This window comes from Martes martes (assembly GCF_963455335.1).
Source record: "Martes martes genome assembly, chromosome: 11".
Lineage (NCBI taxonomy): Eukaryota > Metazoa > Chordata > Mammalia > Carnivora > Mustelidae > Martes > Martes martes.
The window spans coordinates 90,497,374-90,515,862 of record NC_137899.1 but is presented as its reverse complement, the minus strand read 5'-3'; the positions used below and the strand labels follow the sequence as shown (position 1 = coordinate 90,515,862).

At 41.8% G+C, this 18,489-nt stretch overlaps 1 protein-coding gene across 7 annotated transcripts in view; it reads left to right on the top strand.

Moving 5' to 3' along the window:
* The window catches only part of CNOT4 (CCR4-NOT transcription complex subunit 4), a 140,619-nt gene extending 131,946 nt beyond the window's left edge, over window positions 1-8,673 (top strand). For 4 of the 7 annotated variants that reach the window (XM_080818909.1, XM_080818911.1, XM_080818908.1 and 1 more), the window contains 2 exons: window positions 6,379-6,591; window positions 7,268-8,667. In XM_080818909.1, the coding sequence (XP_080675035.1) occupies window positions 6,379-6,591; window positions 7,268-7,569 (515 nt within the window). In that variant the 3' untranslated portion in view covers window positions 7,570-8,667. Of the gene's footprint in view, window positions 1-6,378; window positions 6,592-7,267 lie in introns of all 7 variants that reach the window. The other 3 variants (XM_080818914.1, XM_080818913.1, XM_080818912.1) reach the window with 1 other exon arrangement.
* The last annotated feature ends 9,816 nt before the right edge of the window (window positions 8,674-18,489 follow it).

The following is an 18,489-nucleotide window of genomic DNA, read 5'->3' as shown; positions in this document are numbered from 1 at the left end:
AAATATTTGAGAGTCTTAACTGGCAGGGATTAACCATAATGGGAACTAAATTTCAAATGTACAGCGGCTTGTACCAAGAAAGATTTGTTTCACTAAGTAACCTAGCCACTGGAGGGAGCCTTTGACTTTGAACTATCAGGGACAGCGGTAAAGGCAAGGAAGATAAAAGCTTTTGGAAAACAAGATCAGGTTGCCAACTGCAACTTTGAGGAGTAACCATTAGACAAGGCTTCGAAACTGAGGAGCAGAATAAACTCTTCTAGACATATTTGGGACCACTGTCCAGTTGGGGAGGGTTTGAGCACTGATAGAAATTTAACTTGAAATTCAAAGGCCTTTGCCCTAGGGACTGCAGTAAGAATGGAGTGGCCTACAGCTGAATGAGTGGGCCCGTCGTTCCTAGCAAACATGAAAGTAGAGAAATTGGTGGCTTATGAATTTAGCTACATCTAGTCAGTTTAGTTAATAAGGCATATGTGTTTGTCGCTAAAAGACCTTGCAGAGGTGGTGCCAAAAAGAAGGTAGAGGAGGGCATCCAAGAGGAGACAGAAAACCCTGACTGGATGGTACAGATTGTATTAGAGGAAACAAATACTTGGGATGGCCTTTTGTTTTCAGATTCCCCTCATGTGTGATTTACCTCACGGTGTTGTCATTACACACCAATCTTCTGTCTTCACACTGAGCAGCAGGCACTGTTTTCCATGGCACCGTAATATGTGGCATAGACAGAGCAGGATGGGAGGAGGCTGTGCTGTCGCAGTGCCCTGTCCCCTCAGCTTCACCCCCAGGGGCTCCTGAGATGGTCTTGCAGTCTGAAACCAATGTGCAAATCACTCTTTCGGGTGAAGCTTTTATGCAGACTGGAAAAACTCATTAGCTTGTCACCAGTGACAACTTAGAAAGAGCAGGTTTTCCCACAATTTTGCTATCAGTAGCAAAGTTTTGCATTTCATAATGATGAACACATCACAGTTCATCTGAGCAACAGAAAGGAGAGAAACCCACCTAGCTGCTGTAACGCTGTGTGTTCTTGTGTAAGCCATTCATCGGCTTCTGCTTTAGGATTTTCTGTCAAAGATCTGATGTCAGAATACAGCTTAACTTTATCTTCTAATACAGTTGACCCTTAAACAATGCAGGAGTTGGAGGCACAGAAAAGAGGAGATATATTTAATATAAATAATTGAAATACATTTCATAGTGCTGTAGTGGAAAAAATCCACATGTAAATGAACCTGTGCAGTTCAAGCCCATGTTGTGTCAGGGTCAACTGTGGAGCGAGCCATTGCTTAGAAAACATGCCTTCCTCTATACATCCTACTTAGTAGTTGGACTAGCCTAGTGTTGTGGGTGTTTGAGGCTCAGGGTGTCTATGGAGTAAGTAAAACCACTCTGTGAATGAATGATTGCTCCTGTCCTTTTATCCCCCGTTCCCAGACATTTCCACATCTGTGCCTCCCTGGCATCTCTCCTTGAGAACAGGAGACAGAGTTGAAGTTGTTCCCTTTGTACACCGTACGCCTTCAGTAAATAGTTGCTTTGACTTTGATTTTGGCAGTTTTTACACATACATTTAAAAATTTTTGTTGTTGCTAAAAAACAGATTTGTCAACTTGCTTCCTGTGCTGTGACCAACGTGTTATAGACGGGCTATTAGGTAACCAGCAAGCTGGCCGAATTTTAGACATAATTTCTTCCCTGTGGTGTTCTGATCCAGGGAAACTGAAAGTGTACTGATGATTCTTACCCAGCGGCAAATATGAATGTGATATTTGGCACCTTGAAGGTATTTTAAATTTCATGTCTTTGAGTTCTACACTGAAAAATAAAGCTACTACAAACAACTTGGCCTGCTTTCCTGCCCTCAAATTATTTAGACCCGAAAATAGTATTTTGTTGTAGATATCTGAAAATTATAAATCAAAATTGGTTTTTTTTAGCATTATAAAACATTTAAACGTTCTTTACAATCCTTTAAAAATACACAGTTCTGGGGTGCCTGGGTGGCTCAGTCAGTTAAGCCACTACTTTCAGCTCATGTCATGGTCCCAGGATCCTGGGATTAAGCCCCAAATTGGGCTCCTTGCTCAGTGGGGAGTCTGTTTTTCCCTCTGCCCCTCCCCCTGTTTGTCCTCTCTCTCCTCTCTTTCTGTCAAATAAATAAATAAAATCTTAAGGAAAAAATACTCAGCTCTTCCTGAATATATTATGCTACAACTAATTAAATACTTTAAAAATTGAAGTAGTATCATTTCTAACATAAAATACGTTTGGTAACTTGATTTCCATTGTGCTTTGCTTGTGGAAAGTTTAAGGAGCTTTCCCATATCTTATTTGTCTTTGCTATATTTTGGTGGTAACAAGGCTTATCATTTGGATCAACTACATAGTCCCTCTGTGAAGATGCTGAGCGTTACCCCTACATTCCCTAGGAGAAGACTGTACGGAACCAGTTTCTGGCAAGTGAGGGGTCCTCTGCCTTGGCTTTTTGGAAAGTTTACTGTCTATTCAGTATTGAATACTGATTAAAAAAAAATTGTTAGGTGCTTGTCAAATAATAAATGGGCTCCAGATTGCTTTTCTCTTATCTCCTTTTGTCCCTGCAAGAGAGTAAGACAGATGTTACTCCTACTTACGAAATAAGGCCCTGGGATATTGAGAGACTTACTTAGATGCCTTAGATTGTAATAATTACCAGTGTAGAGCTAACTTATACAGTCCATCTGCAATTTTCAGCCCAGTATTTTTTCCATTAGGCCTACTGACTTGTACATTCTGAATTGCACCCCAGTATGAAGACCTGTATCAAGAAAGGGAAATGAAGTTGCATCAAGTTGAGTCCAATGATCAAAGTTCTGGTACTGTCTTAAGGGGAAATATGTATTCGAGTGGGATTTTTCAGAGCCCTAGATACAAAAAAACGGACTTCCTTTGTGTTAGTGGTTCTCAGCGAGAGATCATTTTGGCTCCCTCAGGAGTCACTTGGCAATGTCTGGAGACATTTTTGATTGTCAGAACTGGGGTGTGTGAGCTCCTGGCATCTGGTGGGTGGAGGCCAGAGATGCTACCAGACATCCTGTAATGCATAGAACAGCCCCCCCAGAGCAAAGAATTATGTAGTCCAAAATGTCGGTAGTGTTGAGCTTAATAACCCATGCTGTTGTGTATTACAAGGACCAGATTACCAGAAGCCCTTGTTGCCAGAACAAATTTGAGTCAGAGGCAATGGGGGAAGGGGAGGTAAAGAAGGTGATTTCAAGTATGGCTGGACTGGGAGAGCTATTAATTAGCTTTAGTTAATTTCCCTTCATTTGCCCTTCCTTTGTGCCAACGCTTGGCATAGCAATAATGGAGAAAGCTGAAGAACATTTCTCTTCTTGTTCTAAGCTACTTGGAATTAGTGGTCCCATTCCAAGAGCTAAAGATGTCAGTCCCACTTCCCTATGACACTTGCAGTTTCACTGCAAACCAGTCATCCATTCTTTCAGGGTCCCAAGATGTCTAGGTACATGACTTTGTTTTTTAGCAAGATTGTAAGAATTACAAACTAGCTAATTTATTTCTCAAGGTATCTTATAGTCGTAGTTCACGTAGATCTGAGTTTCTCACTGTTTCTGTATCATGTGCCATATGTGAGTTTATTTGGCCAACATAGAGTTGACCCTTAAACAACTTGGGGGTTAGGGACACCAACCCCCTGCCCAGCAAAAATCCACATATATAACTTTTGACTCCCCAAAACCTTAACTACTAATAGCCTACCGTTGACCGGGATGCCTTACCAATAACTTAAACAGTCAACTAACACATATTTTGTATATGTATTCTTACAAAAAGTTAAGCTAGAGAAAAGAAAATGCTACTAAGAAAATCATAAGGAAGAGAAAATACATTAGCAAGACTGTACTATATTCAAAAAATGTGCCTGTAAGTTGACCTATGCAGCCCAAATCTGTGCTGTTTAAGAGTCAGCTGTACTCTTGCCTTGATTTCATTAGTCTAAAATCAGAGAAACATCTTTTTAAAAAATATTTTTGTTTTTAGAGTGTTTTAAGTTTATAGCAAAACTGAGTGGAAATTGCAGAGTTCCTATATATCCCCTATCTGTGCACAAGTGTCTTTTGATTTCATTGCAATACTAATTTTCAAATAAACTTTATACAAATGCAAATATTCTGTTAATGCAAAATTAGGGGTTCCTTAGTTCCAGTTCTCACTAAATATAAAGCAAAAGTAGGGAGAAAATTGTATTACTAAATTATGGGGTATTTTCTTCTTCTTGACTCAGTGAAAAAGAGGGGCTCAAATCATCTGCATAGGCTTCTTACTGACTTTGGCTACTTAGTTCAATGGCATTGATCTTCCTCAGAATTTTCCCTTGTAGTTATACATCATCTTTTTATATCAGGGGGATTTTATTTCCTTGCTGAGAAGCTTTCCTTGTTTAGAGTTCAGTCTCTGGCTGATGGAAAACCATTTTAAGTTATTTGGTCCGACAGTTTGACCACTTTAAAGGTTCAAATATGCATAGCCACCAAACCTTCCTGTAATAGAGGGTATTTTAGAACTTTGTAGTGTGATCTTGTTAGTGCCTCATGCAGTTGGATGATTGCATTGTTGATCAGAAACCAGCCCCCCAACCCCTGACTTGACTGCCGAGTCCAGTTTGTTCCTTCAGCCAAAATATTTCTCTATCCTGCTAATCATGGCCTGTGCGTATACTGTCATGTTGCTGTGTTTCTTTTTTGCCTCATTTTAGTCATGGATCTTATAGGCTCCTGGGTTTTCCCTTAAATATTTGGCCCATTAAAAAATCAGCTGATAGTCTGTACCATGTAGATCAAGAGAGAGAGCTTGGTGGTATTAAAAAAACAACTCAGGTAAGGTCTGGGTTCAAGTCCTTGCTAGACCAATGATGTGACCTTGAGCAAATTATTCTGGAGTGTGTTTCTTTATCTGTTAAATGGAGAGGATTCTCTCTGCTCTGCCTACCTCACAACGTGAGGGTCAAATGAAATAATAATTGACTACAAGAGGGCCTTGTAAATTGTACAACTCAATGCACATGTAAAGTAGGATGCAGACAGAAGGATGAGCCTTAGGAAACTGCACTGACTGAAAGGAAAGTGGGTTTGAAGAATTTATTTTCCCTTATCTTGGCTTGTCTGTATGGCATAGATGGCCTCTTCTTCATCTTAGTAATTCAGGGATGACTTTTGTTGGGTTTGATTGTAGCTTGTTTTTTCTTTTTATAAATAAGGTCAGTAGGGTTAAATGCTTCACTTACTGAAACATGATACCGTTTGGCATAGAATAGTAATTGGTGCAAAGCAGAATTAGAAAATTCTGAATTCACCAAATAGCATAGACCGCCTGATAGAGTATCATCATCATCGTCATCATCGTCGTCATCATTGTCATCATCATCATCAGTGCTGATTGCTAATCAATTCTCTATGCTCTTCTCAAAAACCTCAGTGATAGTTTGACCTACATTCCTGTTTCCCATAAAATAACTACTCTGGTAGCCATGCTTCACCCTTTCCCCTCCAACCAATCAGAGTTTGTGGATTCTGGATGGTAGTAGATCCAGTTAGTTTAGCCACAATTTATAAAAAGCCTTTTTACATTGATAGTGTCTTGTCATGTATGACACTGTTCATAAATAGAGCCAGCGAACTAGCTGTAAGCACTCCAGGACTGGAGTTTTAAATGCTCGGTAGAACTGTTGGAACAGAGTAGGTAGACTGTGCTGGAAGCGATCCCGTCTGAAAGGTAGCTTAGCCCCTGCCTGCTCGGCCTTTATGACTACGGAAATACACTCTTTTCAAATTCAAAAGCCTATTCGTTCCTGCCTTTCTACTCTGAAATGCATTACCAGTTTTATCATCAGGAAGAACTTAATTATTTGTCCTTTTCTGTTGGCTTATGTTTACTCTTCATAAAATGACTTTTCTTCCATTTAACGGGCTCAGAAATGAGCTCCTATATTGAACTTCGCAGGCTTGATAGCGTAAATCAGCTCAGCCGGCTAAATGCCTCACTGACTCAAACTTCATAATGTAGCTGGAACTCTGTTGTGCTCCGGAGCATGGAGTCTTTAAACCGGATTATTGATTTACAAGCGCAAGATGGTGACAAGACGCTCCCTCTCCCGATCCTTGAGCAAGTCTTTTCCTCGCTGATTTCAGGGGCTCGCAGCTCACGAGCAAAATCCTAACCACGTTTATCTTGCTAGGACAACCCATCTTAAGTGCTCAGTAAAGAAAGAATAATTCTTCTCCCGCTTAACCACTAAAGAACAACATATGTTTCTAACGTCAGCTTTTTATTTTTTTTTTTTATCTTTCATTTTTTTGTTGGTAAATCTCCCAGACAACAGCAGTTCTGTAGAGAGTTTAAATATGAAGGAATGGCAGGACGGGCTAAGGGCACTTCTACCCAACATTAACATCAACTTTGGTGGACTGCCCAATTCTTCCTCCCCCTCCAACGCCAACCACAGTGCACCAACGTCCAACCCTGCCACCACCGACAGCCTGAGTTGGGACAGCCCTGGCAGCTGGACAGACCCAGCCATCATCACAGGTAACTTTCTCACTCCTTCAGCTCCACTGACTGCCATCCCTTCGGTTTTTAGCACCGATGAGATAAAAAAGAACAGGTCTCTTCGACACTAGCTTCTTCTCACCAAGCCACAAACGTGGCATGGCCGGTTTCGTGGTCCGGGGTCGTGCAGTCTTGGTTAACTCTGTCGGCCTCGTTGTATAAGGCACTTGGCACCTAGGTTGGTTCTTTGGGTGCAAGGAGGTGCTCACGTCTGATAACGTCTGTGTGTATTTTTCAGGTCTCAAAGTACAAAAGTATCTAATTTATCCTTTTAAAGGAACATACTCCACTCTTTAAAATAAAGCTCTCTATTATAAGGCTCTCTTGTGTACGTATCCGTGTCAGAGAAGGAGAAGCGCAATTGGGAAATGACGGCGTGCAACTCTGGGGACTTGGGGACAGTGGGGGATGGTGTCTGTGTAGTGGAAGAGGGGGCACGGGTTTCTGTCACAATGAATCGTCCTGGGGGGGGGGTGGAGGATCAAAAAGAACATGAGATTAAAAAGGTCTTATTTGGAAGGAGTTGAAGACTGTAATTTTTCTGTTTCTTTTTGGATAAACTAATCATACCTTAAAAATTCTCTGTTGGTTGGCTTTGTGGTTCTTTCTGCCCAGACTCACCATTTCCCCCTCTTGTTTTCTTTTCTCTCCTCAGGTATTCCAGCAACTTCAGGAAACAGTTTAGACTCTCTTCAAGATGACAATCCTCCACACTGGCTAAAATCCCTTCAGGCCCTCACAGAGATGGACGGCCCCAGTGCTGCTCCGTCACAGACCCACCACAGCGCCCCCTTCAGCACACAGATCCCTCTGCACAGAGCCAGTTGGAATCCCTACCCCCCTCCTTCAAATCCCTCCAGCTTCCACTCCCCACCCCCAGGCTTTCAGACAGCCTTCAGACCCCCCAGCAAAACCCCCACAGATTTACTACAGAGTTCAACACTGGACCGCCATTAGGGAAAGAGGAGAAACCATTAGAAAATGCAGGATTTGTCCCACCCTGTTTTCTCCCCCTCGGCCCACCCACCGCTCCCTTCTCATCTCTTACGTTCTGAAGAATCCAGTTCCTGATCAATTTTTTTTCTCCCCACCCCCAGATGCAATGCGATCACAGGGTCATTACCATCTTCTTTTTTTTTAATCGTAAAAGTTTCTGTTGATCCAGCATTTGAGTGACACTGTTGAATGTTTCCTAAAAATGCCTTTTTTAAGGAGGGGAAAAAAAAAAATCAAAGGGCAGTCTCAATACTTAGAAAATTACTGTCTGTCTGTTGCGCATAATAATGACATAATCTGCTTAGCAGAAAATGACGATTAATCTTTAGGAAAGGTCAAGTAAATGCATTATCAACTGCAAAAGTTTGAAAACCAGGTTAATTGAAGTGAGATTGCTAAGTGCATGGGGGAAAGCAGTGGTCCTGGCATCCATCTTGTATTCAGCTTATCACTATTGCAGGGAAAAATGCTTTTAATTTAATTCAATTTTTAATTCTTTCGGCAAGTTGATGGAGAGGACTTGGTTATGTCATTAAGCAAAAGGATTTATTGGAAGTTGATAGAAAGACAAATTGATGTGTAGTGGTAACTGGCCTATCGCTAAAGAGTTTACGAGGAGGGGAGAAGTGATTTTTTTTTAAAGGAGAAAAAAAATTTGGGCTTTAGATTTAAAGTAAATTGAAATGTTTCAAAGAAGAAAAGTATTCACAGATTTAATACCTATGCATAGCGTAAGAGCTGAAATATAAGTGATTTCTTCAGTCTTTCTCCTCTGTCAGAATCTTTTTTTCTTTTACCTTAAATTCGCCTGATGAGGGCGTTATCTCTGAGATAGCACTGCTCTGGGGCCATCCATCACCATCAGGAGCAAATCTCTGACCTCCTTGCCTGCAGCTTTTACTTAACCCTGTAGTTTCTGGACGTTTGTGCAGTATTGAAAAGACAGGAGAAAAGAAAACAGAAACCTGGTTATAACCTGACGCTAAAACTAAAAACAAGGAAATGTACCTCTTTCTTCAGAATTAAAACTAAAATCTTAAATAAAACAGAAAACTTGATGATGACCCTTGGGTTTTCTTGTTTTTGTTTTTCCATTTTGTTGTATGTGAGTTTGAGACATTTTGTGACAGCAGTCATCAGATGTTTCCATTGGTTTTCATGTTCAACACTAGGAAAAATGGTACAGAAGAAGAAATGAGAAAAGGAATTCATCTTCTTGTCAGTCTTGACCGTCTTGAAGATCAGCCCACCTTGTCCTCAAGAGTTCCTCTTCCTGCGGCTTTGGGTAGAAGATACCTCCCTGTGCTATCGTGTTATGTAGACCCAGCCTTCCCAGCTGAGAAGCCTCATGTGCCAGACAGGAGCAGATGAGCTGTTGGTGTGCTGAGATGTTGGTTGGCTTGGGAGGCCTGGAGGGACTAGCCGGTGTGGCATGCACGTAGCAGTGCTGTGTGTGAGTGCTGTGCTGGGGAAGAGATTGGGAGACCATAATGTCTCTGACGGAGACATCCCACAGACAGATCTTCTATGGCCAGCCCGTTCTAGGGAGTACCTATCAGTGGAAAGATGGTCACAGCACTGATGGGAAGAGGGTGGGGGCCAGAACGAAGTGTTCCCTACCAGATTTCTAAGATCTGCATAGTTTGCATTTCCTGGCTTGGATTACATTCCCAAGTCCAAAGCTGGAGTTAGCACCTTTTCAGCCACATCCAGTAATGGAATCATTGTCGAATGAATTAAGTAGATCTTCTAAATCATGCTTTCTGTGCTTTCAGATTGATTTCTTTTTCTTACCTATACTTTGTACTTCAATTTGCTGCAAAACCCGAAATTCACCAAAAACTATTTCAGCACAGTTACTGAAAAACATAAACAGGATAGTCTCGAATGTCACTGCAAATAGACGTTACCTCATGAATAGTAAATTGAGTTTTTTGGTGTGTGTGTGTGTGTGTTTTTTTAATCAAAATGTTCGTGTGGTAGAGGACTAGGAACTGCAGATTCTTTTTGTCCTGTGAACTTGGCTTTGGTCTCCCGAATTTTCACATTATACTACAAAGTGATGGGTCAAAACACAGATAATATTCAGGTAGCAGTGAATTGTAATCAAGGCTTTTGGGAAAGGGGGGCTTGGCTATTCCTGAGATATGGATATATCAATAAAAATGTTGCTTGTTTCTGTAAAAGAAGGGAAGTTTGACCTTGCAGTCTGTGCTGTGATTGTTTGTTCAATGAATCATATAAAACATCAATATCATTTAAAGAATAATCATAAAACAATAAATACCTGTTGCCTACTACCCAAGTTAAACGTAGAACCTGCACTATCTTAAGGACTCCCTCCCTGCCCCTCTCCACTTACACAACCTTTCCTCTTCTCACCATGCACAAATAACCATTATCTCGATTCCGTGTTCACCGTTCTTTTCTTGAGAGTCTTGCCACTTAACCTATGTCTCCCTGAACGATACATTGTTTGGACTGGAAAAGCTGAGCTGTAAACCACAACCTAGCTGCGCAGGGAAAGGGCAGTACTGTCGTTGTTAGATCAAGGCATTTAGGAGAAGATCAACAAAACCTTCTCTGGGTCATAGTTTGGTTTTAGCTTCCCTGATAACTCATAAAAGTCAGTTCTGGGACAGTGCACAAGGTCCCAAGTGAATCCTGGGAATGAGGGTCCACCACACTCAGTGCACATGGGGGGGCTGGTATGTGAGTCCAGTCCTGGGTGTCTGGCAGAGACATAGTCTGAAGAAGCAGTCTGCTGTCTTGTTTTCTGTGTCTCAGCTCAGAATCCCCACCTTGCTTCCCTCCAGTCCTCTGGAGTGCCGAAGCATAACCCATGGGATTGGGGCGTTTAACTTAGGCTGGGGCATGGTGGACAGAACAGAAATGCCACTAGTTTTGGTCAAAATCAGGTAAGTACTAAAAAGAACCTGATAGACAGTCTTGACATCAGAGTAGTGGGAATCTTAGTATTGACAGCCCTGGGTATGTCTCTCCTGGGTCATCATTCCTGCTGCTACTTTTGCCTCGCTCCTTTCTTGGGTCTCCCCTCCCCCACCCCCGACCCCCAGCAATCTTCCATATATATATTCCATCCTACTCTTTTTTTTTCTTTCTCCAATTTTGGGAGGAGTGACACCCTTCACTAACTTCTTGAGAAAAGAAAGGTGTGTGGGAGATAAATATTTTAGTAATTTGCATACACGGAAATACTCTCAGTTGATAGTTTAGTGGATACAAGATTCTAAGTTGTAGATATTTTTCCCTTCAGAACTTTACAAGCATTGGTCTACTGGCTTCTTGCTATCCGTATTGCTGTTAAAAAGCCGAAAGGCATTCTGATCCCTTATGTGTAATCTTTTTTTCTCCCTCTCTGAAAGTTTATAAAAATTGTCTTCCCTGTTCTGGAATTTCACAATGGAGTTCTTTGGTATGGCTCAATTTTAATTCATTGTGCGGCACACAACGGGCACACAGATTTTTAAGATCTGGTGACTTGTGTCCTTCAGTTCTGGGAAATACTCTTATTTCCCTGGTGAATTTCTTGCTATTATTTTCCCTCTTCTCCCTGTCTAGAAATCCCATTATTCAAATATCGGACCTTTTGGACTTTCTCTGCTTTTCTTTTTTTCCAATTTTCCATCTCTGTCTTTTGCTCCTCTTTCTAGGAAGTTTTATTTGAATGTTATTGTTTATATTTGTAGTTTTATGTTTGTAGAGTTGGTTTTTTTTTTAAATTTTTTAGTTGGTTTTATCTATTTGCTTTGATGTCTAACTTCCATATCAGAGACTTCTCCTATTATCTGCTCATGAATAAGACTATAGAAAGCTGATAGGAAGTTTTGGAAGCATGAAGGCTTGCCAACTTTGACCTGCACCGTTGGAAGATCTGGATGGGTTCTGTGTTGGAGAATCCCTACTGTCAAGGTCTTTAGGCCTTTTCTTCTGGGCTGGTCAGTTCCATGGAGAGTCATGTGATGGCTGGCCTAGAAGGTAAGGGTCTGATTGCCACAGCTGTGTTGGTAGTCTCTGTATTCATTATGCATCTATTCCCTTAATCCCTGTTTTGAGTTTCCTTTCCAGGGATCAAATCTCCAGATACCTGCTGACTTAGGGGACATGTGGCTGCACCATGGTGTGGGTTGGGAAACGAATCTAGGGAGCTAACGTATTGCAACAGCTTTCTCCGTTGTCTTTATTTTAGCATCACTCTGCACATTTTATCTTTCATTCTAGGGGCACATGGCACTGTCAGTTTCCGTGTCCTTGAACGTTCTGTGGTGTAAATTGCTTTGGCTCTCAGTTTCCCCAATCTCAGCTTGTGGCTTCTCAGAGCAGCTGAGTTCACTCAACCCATCTACTTTCTAGGTTGCCAGTTGTGTTCTGCTGTCTCTTCTCACTGTCTCCCTGTTTTGTTTTGTTTTTTAATTCTAATTTCAGTAGGCCTTTAGGAAGAAATGAATTTAAATATGTAGGTTTAATCTACTATCTTAGTCCAGATTTGTGCTCTGATTTTATAAGTTAAGAGGCATAATTTGTCAGGCGATAAGGGAGGGGGGGTTTCTTGCTATTGGCCAATGAGCGCTAGCCGCCACGTTGTATATGGCTTGCTATGAATGGCACCTGCCCACAATTTGTTTTGTTGATCTTGAAGTGGTTTCTCCAAATAGGTTTTTAACATCCTCTTTTCCGGTGAAGCTTTTTTGATTTACAGTCAGTAGTCTGCTTTCCAGAAGCTCATCATACAGAGGATTACTTAAATGGTTGAAATATTAGTCTGGATGTTAAAGGCAAGTTTTTACTGTCGTTTGGAGGGAGGGTGTTGCAAGTCAGGTGGATGTGGGTCATTTTCTAGGCTACATTGAATTAGAACGACTCTAGGAATTGCAGAGGAGGAGAGAATGCCCTATCCTTAACTGTATATGAATTGTAACTTGTGAATAGGTAATAACTGTCAACAATGTCTCTCCGCAAGGATTATGCCACAATAGCCAAGACGGAGCAGAGCGCAGGTAGTGCTCTCCCACACAGTGGCCTGAACTCGAAGACCTGGCATACACTGCACACATTATTTGAGTTTTCTAGCTAATTTTTTACCAACATCGTTTGACTTAAGGTCCTTATTATATTTAGGGTATGTAAACTTTAAAAAATTAGCTTCTATACCTTAAACATAGTCAGGAAATATACCCTGTCCGTTGTAACTATTTCTGCCCACGTGGCCTATCCAAGTGAAAGATGACTCAAGTCATTAGCGTGAATTCTTTAAAAAACCAAATACTTGTTTTGTGGCAGAAAGCAGTACTCCTTTGTGCTTAACACATTGCTAATTTAGTCCTGATACAGCCTTCAGATGCTGAGGCAGTTTCCCTACCAGGAAGAGCTGCCTTCAAAAACACATTTCTAAAATTATTTTTGAACCAATCAATTTAAAGAAATGAGTATATAATTAGAAAAATCCCCTTAAAGGGTAAAATCATTATGTTATTAGGGGTAACCAAATAAGTTGGGAAAGAACATTAACATCTGCCCAAATGTTTAGGGCACATCTGAAAAGAAAGAGTTGGACACTGTAAAGAACGTATGTTGCATTCGATCCATCCCTCAGGGAAACTGAGTGTGTTAGGTGGATGTCTGCTCTAAGTGTAGTCATGGCACCTCATTCCATAAGATCCCTTCATCGCTGAAGGAAGTAGGTATACAAGAGCAATCGAAATTAATCGGCCAAACAGAATGAAAAACCCTAGGGTTTATAAATAAGAGCATTTAAAGAGAAATACTGATCTGCAGCATTCTTATTTTCACCTTTACTCTTCGCAAAACTAAAATGCTGTTATAAAACTGCCACGCAGTCCAGAAAAGTTTTTTTTATTTTGTTCCAGTAGCATGCATTCCTCAGCTTTTATCAGTCTCTATAATGCGCAAAAAGTAGGTGAATAAGCCCAAAGTTGGGTTTTTGTCCCGGTCACAGATTTAATAGAAGAACTAGAACTACTTGTCCCTCACCTTCAGCCACATCTATCCATGACGTTAGTGACGTTGGTCATGCTCCCTTTCTGTTCCAAAGCTACAAGTGCTTTGTGCAATTTCTTGCTTGTAGTTATCGAATGACTATGATAAGGTGGGATTATCTGTTTCTCCTTTATTGTTACTAAGTGGTGGTGGAAGAAAAGGGTTTGAAGAGATACTCTTTGTCCCAAATCATAGAGTGTGAGTCAAAGGTTGGTTGGGAAACAGGACGCTCGTGGACCTCTTAACTATTTTGTGCTTATATTGCATTTTGTTCACATTAAAGTGAACTACCAAGTTAGCCTGTGTCTTCTGGATTTTGTGCAGCTAAGAAACAAAGATAAGGTAATTGTCTTCAAATATTTGAAGAATGGTTATGTAGGAGAGGACATAGGAAGAAGACACAACTGAAACTAAAACATGAGAAAGAGATTGGATTTAATTTAGTCTAACTTTTTTTTTTTTTCCAAACATCTAGCATGGCCCAGGCATAATGCCAGGTTCCTCAGGTGGTACAAAGATAAGATGATCCCCATTCTCATAATCTGAAAGAGTGGGGCTGGTCGGCTCTAAAACAAGACTGAATATGAGTGTCTGGAGTACAAAATGTCAAAGTAGCTCAAAGAATTGAAATCTTTCGATATGCTGAGACTTGGGGGTGGGAAATATAGTCTGAGCAAGGAAAGACTTGGGGATGAGATTGCACAGGCAGTGTTTGGGGATGGCATCTCCGTTCAGAAGAAACCTAGGGTTTGTGTAGGGGACTTGTGAGAGAGAAAGCCCGAGGGTGGATTGGGCACTGATTTTGTTGGAAATGAGCCACTGCCAATTTCTATTTCAGGGGAGAGACATGAGAAGATTGTGCTTTCGGAATATACAGCCCTAGATGGAAATGAGGAAGATGGGAGAGGCAATGGAGGGGTTTTTTGGGTAAATGAATTAACCTAAAGGGTGTAGGGTTTGGCCTCGAAGGGACTATTGATGACTCCCTGAAATTGCCTGCAAAATATAGTATGTGTATGTGTGTTTTATCAAAACATAAAAAAGGGGGCACCTGGTGGCTCTGTCGGTTAAACATCCAACTCTTGGTTTCAGCTGAGGTCGTGAGATTCGGCCCCTCAGGTTCCTGTTCAGCAGGGAGTCTGCTTCTCTCCCTCTCCCTCTGCCCCTCCCTCTGCTTTCTCGTGCATGCATGTGCACGCTTGCTCTCACATACTCTCTCTCAAATAAATAAATCTTAAAAAAAAAAAAACATTAAAAAGGTCCATGATACAATAAAAAGTCTGGCTAGTAAACTAGAGAAATAGTCCAGGTAGAGGTTATTGGTTGATCAGGGGGTTGTAAATGGAAAGGCGAAATAATTCAAGAGGGATTTCAGAATCTTGAATTTTTGCAAGTTACTGGACGCAGTTAAAGGATAAAAGAAAAATAACTTCAGAACTTTCTTAGGTTTCTTCTAGATCCTCTGCTAGACTGCAAGCTCTTTGAGAGCAAGAAGTCATCTGCCTGTTAACCTGTCTAGCCTCAGCTCTTAACCAAGGATCCAACACATAATAAAATTTTATTTATATTTAATATGAGTATTTACTTGGAGGAAGGTGAAATAAGCTATCGCTGTTGTTTTGAGCCGGATAACTGCCATGAATCATAGCGTTGGGCTTACGAAAGGCAATGTGGACTCAAGAAAAGGAACTAGTTCCATCGGGAAGCTGGGGGTTCCATCCATACCCACTGGAAAGGCTGGGAAAGGAAAAGTCAAGGGGGGCTCTGCTGGCTTTGAGGAGATCTGGAAGTGCAGGAGTCAGAAGAACCTTCACCGAGGAGCTCTCAGCTGCTCGTGGCACCCACTAGGTGATTCTCAGGAGGTCTCTGAGAAGCAGCTACCCAAACCTCACGTTGGTCAGCAGCCGCCTACCTGCTGCCACCTCTCGAAATGTAGCTACTTCGCTCTGACCTTTCACGTTTGACCTCTGTGCCTCTCATCAGCAGGACCTAACCTGGGATCCTGATGGAATGAATCCAAACTGTGAGAACGACAGAGGGGAGGAGAGCAGTGGCGGGGGGGGCAGATGACAAGCGGTCAACAGAGAAACTGGCTCCCGTGGTTTAGAGCATCTAGAAGGGGTCATGTCACCTCCCTGTCAAAACTCTCTAAAAGCTCCCCCAGCCCCGGTACTTTCATAATGAAATTTAAGTTTTGCTGGTGTGGCACCCAGTGCCGCCTCCCCTAGCAGACAGAATGATGTTCTCGACTTCATGAGACTATGCACCTCTTCCTTGACTGTCTATTATGTCAACCCAGAAGGCACACATTATTCATGTCATGGCAGCCTGCTCCTTGAAGCCTCCTCTCACACTCCCGGGCAAATTTAGGTGGTCCCACCTTCCTTAGTACCTTATAGATGCCTTCACTGATGAAGGGATGATTCTTCTTGTCTCCATATCCCCAGGGCTTAGCGTTTTCCCTGACATTCAGTTCAAGTAAATGAGGGAGGGAAGGAAAGAAATTTTGGAGGCTGCGGTGCTATTACATTTTATTGGCAGGAGATCAGTAATCTTCAAGGGATTGGTTTTAATCCAGTGGTGGTACTAAAAGCCAATTGCGGTAGATTGAAGAATGAAGAATGACAAGGAATTAGAGAATCGGAAATAAAACTGCAAAGAAGTCTGATAAAGGGATAATGACAACACAGTTTGAGAGGCAAACACAGAGGAAAGGACGTACCCTCCACCCTGAGGGAAATCACAAACTGCTTAGAAGTCAGAGAAGAAAAAGTATTTGAAAAAGTGAAATTTTTAAAAAAATTTTTTAGAAGATTTTATTTATTTATTTGACAGAGAGAGAGAGAGATCACAAGTTGGCAGAGAGGCAGGCAGAGAGAGAGGGGAAGCAGGCTCCCTGCTGAGCAGAGAGCCCGATGCGGGGCTAGATCGCAGGAGCCTGAGATCATGACCTGAGCTGAAGGCAGAGGCTTAACCCACTGAGCCACCCAGGTGCCCAAAAAAGTGAATTTTTAAAGAAGATTTATTTATTTGGGAGACAGAGAGAAAGTGTGAAATAGAGTGCACGCGCAAGCGCACGCACACACACACATGCACACACACACAGGGGCAGAGGGAGAGAATCTCAAGCAGACTTCCTGCTGAGCAGGGAGCCTGATGCAGGGGTTCCAGGTCACGACCTTGACTGGGATCATGACCTGAGCCGAAACCAAGAGTCCGATGCTTAACCTACTGAGCCACCCAGGTGCCCCCTATAAGTAAATTTGAACAAGAAAACAACTGAACAAAATCAAGAGTACAAGTGGAGGTTTACTCTTAGTAAAAGGGATACTTTCCCCCTCTAAGACGGTAGCAACTAAGAGAGAGGGTTTTGAGGTAAAGGCATGAAATGGTAAGGGATTCCATCAGCTCAGTATCATGAGGAAGCCACATATAGAGTGGGGATTTGGAGTTTGAGAACTTACACTGGGGGGCATGGAGCAGGAAGGGAACAGTATAGATAAAAAGAACAGTAAACAAGTAGCAAGCACCCAGTTGAAGTTGGCAAATATCTGAAATGAACCCAATCAGAATAATTTAATGTTGCCCAGAAATGCTTATTAGTCTTAGAGTAAAAGAAAGGAAAGGAGGTGGTGCACATGACCTTACATAGGGCAGAAAATCTGATGTTGGGACTTTGGGGGTGGGGGGGCAGGAAGGAATCAAAGTGCTTGCCACGAGGTTTGGGCCCACAGAAGGCCAACAGCAGGGAATGTTCTTAGAACATACTTTAGTCTCCCAGGAGAGGAATGGGGTCTAAGCAACTATGCACACAAACTCAACAGCCTGTAACTGGGGACAGAGCCATGTGAAGGAAGGACCCACCAACCAAGATGTAGGAGCCCTCCACAATCCCTAACCTTTCTTCCCAAACTCAGGACTTTATAATTCTCTGGGGATTACTGCAGAACTGGGCAATAGCCAGAATTCAATATGGAAGGTAAAACTTAACAGAATGTACACAGAATTCTTTTACAAAATTCACAACACCCAAAATTCCTATATTGACTTTCTTCCAGGGATATCTGCATTCTCTTGTTAATAAAACCCACATCATTTTTTTAAAAGACTTATTTATTTGAGAGAGAGAGAGAGAGAGAGAGAGAATCCGAAGCTAAGCTTGTAACTCGATCTCACTAACCTTGAGGTCATGACCTGAGGTGAAACCAAGAGTTGGACGCTCAACTCACTGAGCCACCCAGGGACTCGCCCCCCCCCTTTTTTTTTTAAGTCTAAACACTTATTGAACACAGAAGGACCAGGCTGTGACAGGCTCTAGGGATATAGCTGACAACAAAAAGACATGACTAGGGCAGCTGGGTGACTCAGTTGGTTAAGCAATTGCCTTTGGCTCAGGTCATGATCCCAGAGTTCCGGGATCAAGTCCTGCATAGGGCTCCCAGCTCCATGGGGAGTCTGCTTCTCCCTCTGACCTTCTCCCCTCTCATACTCTTTCTCTCTCTCTCAAATAAATAAATAAAATATTTTCTTAAAAAAGACATGATTATTTCTTAGAGTTCATATTTGGGTGACAGAGATCGCCATTAGGCAAATGGTCCAGCAGTGAATAATACGGTCCTATAAAAAATGAGGAGAAACATATTTACAATCTTGGGGTAAGGAAAACACCTGTAAGCAAAACTCAAAGTACAAGACCCCAAAGGCAAAATCTTGATCAGTTTACCAAACCGAAATTTTAGAGACTTTTAAAAAAACAAAACACCATAACTGAAGTCAGATCAACAACGGACTGGGAGAAAGGCCTTGCGAGCTATGTATTAAAAACCTTCAATAACCTCAAGATACCCAGGCTCTGGCTGAAAG